This window comes from Malania oleifera, chromosome 6 (genome assembly GCF_029873635.1).
Source record: "Malania oleifera isolate guangnan ecotype guangnan chromosome 6, ASM2987363v1, whole genome shotgun sequence".
Taxonomy (NCBI): domain Eukaryota; kingdom Viridiplantae; phylum Streptophyta; class Magnoliopsida; order Santalales; family Ximeniaceae; genus Malania; species Malania oleifera.
The window spans coordinates 15,135,415-15,147,507 of record NC_080422.1 but is presented as its reverse complement, the minus strand read 5'-3'; the positions used below and the strand labels follow the sequence as shown (position 1 = coordinate 15,147,507).

The 12,093-nt window shown below is 32.9% G+C and overlaps 1 protein-coding gene across 1 annotated transcript; it reads right to left on the bottom strand.

The window, feature by feature from the left end:
• Positions 1 to 3,939: 3,939 nt before the first annotated feature.
• Positions 3,940 to 6,257, bottom strand: LOC131158301 (trihelix transcription factor ASIL2-like). The gene is made up of 2 exons (XM_058113068.1): positions 6,032 to 6,257; positions 3,940 to 5,389 (listed from the first exon to the last, which is right to left on the bottom strand). Exon 2 carries the CDS (start codon positions 5,345 to 5,347, stop codon positions 4,148 to 4,150), a length of 1,200 nt encoding a protein of 399 aa, XP_057969051.1. The 5' UTR covers positions 5,348 to 5,389; positions 6,032 to 6,257; the 3' UTR covers positions 3,940 to 4,147.
• Positions 6,258 to 12,093: the final 5,836 nt, after the last annotated feature.

The following is a 12,093-nucleotide window of genomic DNA, read 5'->3' as shown; positions in this document are numbered from 1 at the left end:
CAATCAACCCCATTCCTACTCTCCGTGGGTGTCATTTGGGTGGTCAATCACCATTGGCTTGAATGGCAATTTGGGGGGTTTTTTTTTTGGGGGTGGGGTGGGGTAGGGGAGATAAGGTGGGAGGGGGTTGTAAATTGGGTTGACAATTTCTTCAAAATTTTTTAAATATTTATTTCAAACAAAGTTGACCAACTTGAACAATGAAGCAAACACAATGCGATGAAATCAAAAGATTAAAAAAGAAGGAATAGAAACACACACTTCATATTTTTAGGTTCACAAACACACACACTATAAAGTTGAAATGCCCAATTGGTAAATAAAAGGGAAGATCACACTTGCATCAAATGAACCCAACTTGTCACTAGATGACATATTCCTTGGTTAGGAAACCCACCAACGAAACCCTTCTTGTGGGTCTCTTCCACCAGAGGTATCTTCTTATTATCAATGCTATAAATCTCATCACAATTTGCGAAAACCTCTTCCTTCTTGTTAGCATTTGAGAATGTGATGAGAAAGAACTCTCACCGAGGCCAATGAGTACAAGCTACCTTTGACAAACCAAAGCCAAAGCTAATACAATATTTTCACAACATAAATGTAGCCAATGCTATAACCTAGAGCCTTAGAACCATGGTTTAAAAATCTTTCTTTTCTCCTCTTCCATTGCGTCATGTATAGTTTGCCAAATGAAATGCAATAGAAATGAAATGGAATGAAAAAATAAACAAATAAAATAATGAAATCAAAGTGATAAATTCAATTTTATTCCATCCGATTTTATTTCATTTCTATGTAGCAATGTTTTGATGAGGCATAACCTCTTTGTTGCCAAGCGGTTGATTCTCTAGTGTAGATTTTATAGGGTTAACAATATATTTTCCACTTACCATTAACTCTTTGCAAGAAGTTTACGTTTATAAGCGTCTTTTGTGAATTGAAACTTAGTGGCCTATCTATGGATAGATCACTTGGTCCAAAGAAGTTGGCGCAAGCACCTCCCACACGCAAATACCGTGGATACTGGGTTGTAGGATACTAGTGGTGCATTTTGTTATTTTAGTGGAGCACTTGACACTTTGCACTTTTACATCGTGTAAGTGTAAGTGCAAGTGAAAGGGCGAGCACATATTATTTTGGACTATGATTTTATAAATATGGGATTCTATTTTATAAACGGAGTGATCATGATTTGGTATGTGGGCTATTCATTTTATTATTAAGTGATTTAGAATTTAAATATAACAATTGACAATTAGTAGTGAAGTTTAAATTTGAATTTATAGACATAACTTTACTGAAAAATGACTATTAAATTAGAATTTGTAGATGCACGATCATCAAATGAAAATGCATTTTTTTATGCCTATTTAAACTTCTCCACACAAGTAAAAAGACATCTTCTTCAAAATCTTCTTACACTATCTCTCAATTCCTTTAAAATTTTCTTTTGAAATTTTCATATTGCAAACACAAATTTTCTTTTCCCTTGAAATACTTATTATCGAACAGGATATTCAATTTCTTTCCTTGATATGCAATCTACAAATAATCCATAGCATTGGCTGGACTTTGTTGTATTTTGGAGACGATTTGTCATAAAGCCAATTTATACACAATCCAATAGGGATGAATTTCTTCTTAAAGAGTACATGATTTTGAATGCGCTGCAACCATTTATTTCTACATTTCTAACATAGTTCACCAACCACCAAATCTTTTATGAACAAGGGACTGTTTTCATTAATCTGACTTGAATTATCAGACATCTTTCATTTGGAACTTAGAAACATTAGAAAAAGAATCACTCTTTCATGTTTGATTATCAAATAAACTGTAAATAAAAGTAAATTTTTTTCATACTAGAAAAATCACTAATTCATCCGTAGATATGCTTCAAAAACATCATGATATTCCTATACATGAAAAATTTCTTATGTACCCGACTTTGTGACAAATCCTTCAACTACTAGTACAAAAACATATCTAACTTATCAGAAGTTTTAATTCCTCTCTCATCCCTTACCCCTTATGATTCCTTTTAGAACTTGAATCCAACACATCAACATAAAAATTTTAAGTTTTAAGCACCGAAATGCTTCTTGAGGCTTGAGAGACAAAAGTATATAAAGTATTTTCCTATTCCCAAGTGCAAAAAGGACACTTTTACTATCCAATTCTTGTTTCTAATGCTTTGTATTGAGAGGTATCATAGGGATACTGTGCCAGATACCCGCAAACCTACTAGGCACAGTTTAAATGAAGGATATATGGTGATCTGCGATTCGCAAGTCTTTCTCTTAAACGAGAGACAAAAATCTGATAATATTTTAAATTAAAACAAGTCAATAAGAATCTTCTCATGCTTTGCCAAGATATCAACTCCGAGCTTCCCATTGTGTGCCTCTAACTTCATCTGCAGAGAGATACCCATTTATTTCATTCATCAGAAGGCATTATTTTAAGATCCCACAGTCGCCCTTTTTCTTTTTTGAGAATTTGTGCTTTCAAGAGTCTAAGCCAGTATTTAAAAAAGCATGGTTTCAAGTCTTTTATTAGGATTTGGATGAAATTTTATAATACATTTTCCCAAATCCAAAACCTGAGTTCATAAAAAAATTCAATATGGCAATGTTTGAAAGTATGGATTACATTTTTTATACAACATGCTATTAAGTTGGCACATGTTTAAATTCAAATCATGTAGAAGGGGGTATCCCTGAATTTGGCAGCCATGATGGAGATGGTCAAATACTAAGCAAGAAGCACCGAGACTTGCAACCAAAGCATATGACAGATGACGAAGCCACAAGAAGACTCCCAACGAGAAGACAAGTTGGCAGATGAAAGCATTTGACACGAGAACTTCAATAGAATGGGCATGACTAAATCATCCTCATCTGGCCAAATATAATAAGTTAGATAGACATGGATTTAAAATAAGTTAGATAGACATGGATTTAAACTTTCAAAAGTTTAAATTACTATTATTTAGAGAAAAAAATCAATTGCTTTCTTAACATTTCTTACCTAAAATATTACAAAATTATGGATGCATTACTTACATTTTGAAGGGAAAAAAAACATATTGTTTGTCTTTTTTTACAACACACACACACACACACACACACACACATATATATATATATATATATATATATATATTTTACACAACAAATTTTAATTGTGTCCTTTTCCTCAATCAAGTTTCTTTTCAAAAGATACATGTCAGAGGAAACTATATTAGGACAAAAGATAAAGGCATTCCTTGAAATTTAGCAAGATGATATTGACCTTTCTTGAATTTACAAAAAATTTAAGAATCACCCCTAACATTTAATTTTTAACATCTGTACTTTTCAAAACTGTCTTTTTGTAAAATATAAGGGAAGGTTAGTGTTGTTTTTGACAAATTTCAGAAAAGATATATGAAATTCTAAAAACGTCAAAAGGGAGATTCCTTACTTCTTTGAAACCTTAGGAAAGTTCATTGTTTTGGTCAAATTTTAGGAGAGATTAACATCTTTTGTCCTAAATATTACTAGTAAATAAAAGTTATTTAATAAAAATAAATATTACTACACAGAGGGAGGCGTTTCTGAATAAATGAAAACTACTAAAATACTCATTAGAAGTGTTAAACAGTAATATTGGCCAAGAAAAGAAACTAAATTCCAATGATACAATGCAACTACACTCTAGGAAGGGAAATCTTGCCACTAGATTTCAAATCCAAACAAGAAGAGAACAGTAAATGCTGATGCAGTCATGCCCACGGATAAGCATGCCAGTAAAAAGGCCCCATCCCATTTAATGAACAGGGCCAACAGTCGATAGGAGTACAATAAGTGTCAATTTAAACAAAGTTCAAGCATTTTGCAGAACACAAAGTAGCAAACAGAAATACATTTAACAGAAGGAAGAGTGACAAACGGCTGCTAATAGTATGTTCTGTTATTTCTTCAATTATGGCTAGCAACTCAAGATACATCATCTGCTGTTTTATTGCCTCGCAATAAGGTGAAAAAGAAATAAACAGAAAGACCAAGGGGGTACAACAGGATGTAGCTATTATACAACAACAGCAAGCGGCCAATTGCAAATAACAGCAAAAGCATACAATCAGGTCTAGGAAATCCATGTATCATCCACTGATGTTCTCAGCTGAGACATCATTCTCCTCATCACCTTGACGTATTTTCGCAATCTCAGTCCGTGCCCTCTCAAGAATCTGTCTCTTTTGCAGCTCCAAGTCCCTATGAAAATCCATCCTCATCTTTTCCAGTTCTACCATCTGCTGCCTCTTACTATTCTCGATCTTCTCATATATCTCGCTGAACTTCTGAATAGAATCAGCAAGCAATCTAAAGGACGACCCCTCGTCGCTCTTCCTTCTAGACCTAGGCCTCTTTGGTGGAAGTCCATCTGAATCATCCTCCTCATCGGTTGTTGATTCTGAATTACCGGGGCTATCCCTCATCTCATCCAACACATTTGCACGGTTCAAATAAACTTTTGGATTCATGAACACGTACTCCCCGGAGTCCAATCCACATGAGAGTCCAGCTTGTCTTGATGATGAAGACATCAACATATCCATCTTTTTAAAATAAACCCATTTGCTAGCACCTCCACCAGTCTCTGCCAACTTCATCTTCTCCTTTTTGTACTTCTTCTTCAAAGTATCCAAACGATTCCGACACTGTGTGTCCGTCCTCTCAATTTTTGACTCTTGTGATACCTTCTCTGCTACTTCCTGCCACTCCTCTGACCGAAGGCTCTTCCTCCCAAGTTGAAGAAACTTGTCACCCCAAGCATCAAGTAACACAAATGTCTCGTGTTCAGTCCAGTCTGTAAGCGAATTCCGTCCACCAAAAGATGGCTTCGGGGCTGAAGCAGCTGCAACAGAGGATGCTGCAACACGAGGAGCAAATTCATAGCTCGAAATCAAATTCTTCAGCTTCCGCTTCTTTGGATGTCTTTCTAAATCTACATTATCAGTTTTCCTATAATAATTTTTTCCCTCATCATCTTCATCCTCATCATCATCGTTGTCATCATCGTCATCCTCATCTTCATCCTTGTTTTTGCCCATTGGCTGAACATTGTCATTTTCAATGTTGTCATCATCTTCTTCTTCATCAACTTCCTCTTCATCATCATCATCACCATCTCCACCATCATCATCATCATCATCATCATCAACATACTGATTGCCAATTGGCTGAGAATATGGAATGTTACGGACAGGAAGCTTCGGTCGCTGTGTAGAACCATACCCCTGCTGGTTATTCACACCATAGGGGTTGGGTGGATACCTCGCATCATCCTCAGTATCATCCATTCAATCACACTTAAAAAACTCGAAACACAAACAAAACTGTTCCTGAAAATTCAAATTCAAGCTCCAAATCACCAGGTCTCTTTTCTCAAAGAATCAGTCCTCAAAAGCAACAAAACCCATAATTCACTGATTCAAAAAGCCTAATTTTCTACCTCAATAATCAACAAGTTCTCTTTCTTCCCAAAATATAATTCCAAAATTAACAAAATCCATGACCCTCCATTTATCAGTAGACCTATTATTTCTACCGTCAAAACAAAATTTCTTTTTTAGGGCAGCACCGAATTTCTTAAAAAACCAAAACTAATACGAATGCCTCAAGAACACATAACTCCAGAAACACTAATTTATTGGACCAAATCACTCAACCCGTTCTCTCTCTTACAAATTTACAATCAAATAACTCCAGAAACACTAATATATTGGTCCAAATCACTCAATCCCTTCTCTCTCTCACAAATTAACAATCAAACTTCCAAGAAAAAAATAAAGCAAACCAATCCTGTCTCAAAAGATCTCGTTTTTGCCACTTCAATGAGTACAAATTCACCAACTTCTACATAGTCAAAACTCAGACACATGTAAGCTCAAATCAAAGCAGAAGCATAAGCAGCACTAATTTCTCACTTTCACATAGAATTGAAGCGAACTCAAGAACAAAATCATTGAAACCATAGTACATACCTAGATGGAAAAACCCTAAATTCACGGGCCTTTAGCGGATCTTTCACAGCTATGGCGTCGGACAGAAGAAAGGAGTGAGTTTGCTGAGAGAGAACGCACTCCGGGGATTGAAGCGAGGGTCGCTGAGCATAAATGGGGAGCAGTGCTACCGTACGCCGAGTGCGGAGAGAGAGGGGAGCAATGGCCCAGGTCAAGGCCCATAGGGTGGTTGGCCCATCCGGATCTCAGACTGGGCTTGGACGGACCATATGGGCCCGTAGGAGACAGGCTATGCTTCAAATCGGTCGGTTGGGCCGGAAGTTATGGCCCCACTTGTCTAGGGATTATAACGGCAGCCTTGCGTTGGTTTCAGCCAATTTTTCGAAAGCTGGACCGGTGACCGGGTCCGTCGGACCGCTGGTCGAACCGGTGACTTATATCATAATATATATATATATATATATATATAGGTATAGGTATATATAAATTTATAAATAAAAATAATAAAAAATAAAATTTATCAAAGAATTTTATCTTATGTACTTAACATCTCAAATTCAAGCGAGATCATATTAAGTACTAATTTTCATCTTTAAAATATCAATCAAAATAAAATTCAAACTCAAACATATATTACTATATTACAATATAAGAATGCGAAAATAAAGCCTATACTCTTCAACTTTATCATCAAATTCAAAGTTTAGTACTAAAAATGTTAAAGGGTTCAGTCCTTAAAATTATAAATTCATATTTAATACCTTACTGAACCAATCCCTAAACTAAAAATAGGTGTGAATCGCCCTAGACATAAGCTTAGCTAGTAAAAACTTGCATTAGAGGCCTTGGACAAAAATAAAGTTTAGGGTTCAAACTTTCGCCTGCAGTGCACATCCGCGATTTACCTCCTACATGTTGATCGAGGACATGACTAGCGTAGGCGTGAGATTAGTTTGTGCGTAACTCCATGACACCCAGTGATTATCGAAAAAAAGAAAAGAAAAGAAAAGAAAAGTTGTGAATCACAATTCATCAGATCAGGTTCACAGCAAAATCACGAGCTGCAGAGGATGAACTTGGAAATGCCTTTGCCTTTCCAACTAAAAAGGCTCACAGTACAAAGTCATTGGTATCTTTTACCATTCATTAGTGAAACTATTCAATAAGTTCCCATGGCAAGCAATACCAGATGATTGCGGCAACCCAGCGGGGAGGAGAGCTGCGGGCTTAGGGTTTCTAGAATCCAGCTTTCAGATTCCATTATTCAATTTATATTTTTCATATTTATTGTTTTAAAAAAAATGGAATAATAAAACCGGGTTGACCCGGCATCAAACCTGGTTTGCATTTGGTTCGGGCTGATTCGGCCGTTTTGGCTCATTTTTGGTTTTTTCCCTTCACTTGGACCGGACATGTGTCCAGATCCGGTCGGACCGGGTTCAACCGGTAGGTCAGGTCCAGCTTTTAAAACATTGGTTTTAGCCTTGTGCTGTCACCAAGGGCACTAACCCTATATTTGGGAGTATAATTTTCGAATCTTAAATTTAAATTTAAGTAGATTTATATAAATTTTAATATAATTTTAATAGGGTAAAATCCAACAACACTCCCTTACTTTTCAAAAAAATGACACTCCACCTCTTGAGTTTTTGAAAACTATCACAAAATCTCCTGAAAATTAATTTTATTGACAAAATGAACCTTCCGTTAGTTGACTATTAGTCCACTGTTAAATTTAATAAAAAAATAAACCTAAAAAATAACAATTTTACCCTTCCATTCAATTCTGATAAAATAAATTATGAAAATGACATTAATTTAATAAATTAAGTTGGAAAAATTAATCAATTAATTACAATATATTCTTAAAATTAAACTTATAAATGAATTGAATACCTAACAAATAAGTCGGATTAATCAGTTGATATAAGTATGACAACATAATTAAACTATTATTTAAAAAAATTAAAGATTATGAAAAATAAATAAATAATAAAAATAATTCATAAAAAATATTTAAATAATTATATCATAAAAATATTTGCCATATACATTTTATGAAAATAAAATGACTAAATGCATCTTTAACAAATAAAATATAGTTTTAAAAAATTGATTCGAATCAAATGGTTGGTCGAAGTGTGACTTGGTTTTTGGGTTTGATTGAATATCATATTTAATAATATAAAATCTTGAATAAAATAAAAAAAAGTCAAGTAAATGGTCTCAAACAATAGTCAACCAATTAGTATAAATTTGAACTCTTTTTATCCATTTAGCATTTATATTTTACACGCAGAAGAATTAATATCTCATTTTATACTTTTAATTTATAAATAATAAATTTTAAAATTTTATTTTTTAACACTATATTTGATAAACTCTTGAGTTTAAAAAAATTAAACTATGTTTTATTTATTTCGTGATGTGTTAAGTCATTAAGTTTTTATGGAAATTACATCCAATAAATGATTTGTAGTATTATATATAATTACTAGGTATTTTTATGATTTATTAATAATTTTTATTATATATATGTTTTAAAAAATTTAAAATAATAATGTTCTAAAGTGATAGGAGCAGATGGACAAGTTAATTTGAGAATCAACTAGTTCTTCGAGTTATTTAGTTAGTTTCCTAGACATTATGTTGACCAATTTTTTCCATTTAATTTATTAAATAAGTGTCTTTTTCAAAATATCACTTTCTTGCATTTAAATTTTTTTTTTTTTCATATACACATGACGGTTGACTAGTGGTCAACTAATAGAAAATTCATTTTGTCAATAATATTAAACCTCAAGGGTTCTTTGGTAGTTTATGAAAATACTAGGGGTGGAATGTTATTTTTAGGAAACTGAGGGGGTGTTTTTAAATTTTACTCATTTTTATATTATATATTTTTCAAATCAAATATAAACTCAAATCCAAATTTTATCCAAACTCATGGTTATCTCTTTGGAGATTTGGTAAAATAATATAGATATTTTTAAAAATTTTAAAAATTTCATAAATCTTCCATGAAATTTGACAAAAAAGTTTAAACTTTCCTTGAAATGAAACTTGCAAAAATAACATGAGCCTCCTTAAACATGTTAAAAACTCTATAAACCTCCTCTAGTAAAAAAGACGTGAACTTTACTTAAAATTTTAAGATTTTTGCATTTCTCGTGACATTTGATTTTGGAGATATTTTCATCCCTTCTCAGGCCAAATATGAGGGAAGCTTAGTGTCATTCAGTTGTGAAAATCATTTCTCGTTTTCCATTTTAGTTTTCCCAATATGACAAAAAAAAAAAGATACTTTTTTAGTTTTACAATATTTATATAAAATAAATGTGAAAAAATAAAAATTTTTGTACAATTTGCTTGTGGAGAGAGTTTTATATTCTATTCTAATTTTTCATACAATTACAACTGTAGTGATCCAAAAAAAATAAAAAAATAAAAAAATTTAAATTTAAATCTAAAAAATTAATTAATTAATTAATTTAATTAATTAAATATTTGTTATTATTAATTAAATAATATAATATAATATAAATATTATATATATAAGTAAACCTCCTGAAGGATAAACCTTCAGGAGGTATTCTAAAGACTCACGCCTCCCCTCCTGAGAATTCTTCTTGCGGCCAACACCTCCGTCTTCGTTTTTCTCTTTTTTTTTTTTAATTTCTTGACGGATTTGTAGCGGATCGGGAAATGGAAGATGCCGTTGGATTCTTAGTTCCGTTGCCGACATTTTTACTGGAGCGGATTTGTCGTGGAAGCGGCTTAGGCACTATTCCTAGGTTAAGACAATTTTTTTCCTAATTTCTCAATTTTGCTTTAAATCTGCCATTAAATCGACGATCGGGCACCGCCACGATGTCCTAGTCCAGATCGTCGTCGTTTTGCTTGGAGTAAATTTCCAATTGGAGTTTTCTAAACCCCACTGGAAAGCGAGAGTAAGATTTGAGAAATTAGGTAAATTGAATATATTTGAGGGTATAATTATTTATTTGGAATTTATGACCCTAGGAAATATTAAAATATTATTTTATTTAGGATTGATTTAATGAAATTAGGATTTTTGATTCAGAGTTCGGGTGAGCGCCATAGGTATTTTTCGGGGTCCCTGTTGGCATAGTTCAAGAAACTAGGTAAGGGGAAAAATATATATTAAATCAGAATTTTTATAAATTTAATGGGAAATAAATTGTGTTACATATACACGTATATGTCTCAGTATGGATTAAAATGTCAACCATTTAAATTATGTTTTCATGAGTTTAGAACTGTTTATTAGATACATATATACGAAAATAAACTGATGAAAGAAGAAAATATTTTCAGGATAATTATGTAAGAAATGAAAGATATTTTTAGTATATAAACATTAAATGTTAGTTGACTTATTTTACAGGCAGTGTATGAATTTTATTATTAAATTGTGTGGCATGAGTAAATATAAATCCTGTGCAAATATATGTTAAATGTGTGAGATGCAGGTTAAGTAAGTAATACATTGAGAATGAAATATGATATGAACTATGTTGCATGTGTGTGTTAATGCAACCATGTAAACAGCTAAAATATGTTGAGTAAAACAGTTGAAAGATGTTGGGTAAAACAACTGAAAGATGCTGGGTAAAACAGGTGAAAAATGTTGAGTAAAACAGTTGAAAGATGTTAGGTAAATGTATAACAGCTGAAAAATGTTGGGTAAAACAGCTGAAAGATATTGGGTAAAACAGCTGAAAGATGTTGGGTATGAAATGAAATGAAATGAAAATGGAAATGAATGAAACGAAAATGAAATGTGAAATGTGAACAATGTAAAATAGGAAAGAACCACGTAAAGTGAAATGAAATGAAAAGTAAAAGATGAAAACATGAATAGTTGAGAAATACAGAATAATGACAAACAAAATTATGTATTATGGTATTAGCAGTATTTATGCTAGTAGAATATGTTACGTTTGGGCAAACAAACTCTTCGACTGAGGGCTTGCTGAGAAAGGCGAGTGCCCTGATTGTATCAGGTGTAGCAGTAGGCTGCATAACGTGTTAGAGCAGAGGGAAACTACTTGAATGAGCGAATAGATTTTCCTATTCTTAGGAGCCTTCACCGGTAAATTTTTGTATGAACTGAGTGAGTACGAGATTAATTTATCACTTGAGGGCTTACTGAGTAAGGTGAGTGCCTTGATATACTTTAACTGTGACCTTTGGGTTGCTTAATGTATCAGAGCAAAGGGGTGTACTTGTATGGGCGGGTAATCACCCCTATCCTTAGGTAATCTCGTGGGTAAAATATCTTGCATGTGTTTGAATAGGATCAAAAAATGATTTTAGGAATGATCTTAATGATTTGCAAATGATGAATAATATGTTATATACAAATCTTATGTTGGCCATACATTGTTTTAATATATTGTTTCTTCCTTTACTGAGATGTGTCTCACCCGAATATGAACTTAACTTTTTCAGGACCTCCACGAGATCGAGCTTAGAGAGCTCGAGCTGTTATAGTACTTTTGAGGAAAAGAGTATAATTTTGATAATATTTTGGAATGTAAATATTTTATGGTTTATGTTTTAAGTCTTCTGAGTAATGGATGGTTGTGAAACATACTGGTGTTTGTGGATACTGAAAGTGTAGGTTATATTTTGGAGATATGTATTGATGTGAATACAGGTGGATGTATGATATATGTTAGAATGTAGATGGATGTAGAAAACTCTGGTGTTATATTTGTTGAAAGATTTTAGTTATGTTTCCCGATGCATAAATGATATTAGAATGTGGATTATTAGGTAAATGAATAGATTAGTAGCACTCCGGGACCACTTAGGGGGTCGGGGCGTTACAACAACTCTATTTGTTTCCAATTGCATGTGAATAATGGTGCCAATATTTTGGTAATGATTTTTCTTTTCAGCTAATAGTGTCTTATTGTAGTTTTGCCACAAAATAAGCAAAATATTAACTTATTTGTCATGATTTAAAGGCATCAATGTTGATTTGTTGAGTATTAGTAACCAAAATGCACTTGTAATTAAGAATCCATAAACATTTTTTATTAGTGGTGATTAAA

Excerpts from the sequence above, each read along its gene's own strand:
- LOC131158301 (XM_058113068.1), bottom strand. The coding sequence starts at position 5,347 with ATGGATGATACTGAGGATGATGCGAGGTATCCACCCAACCCCTATGGT.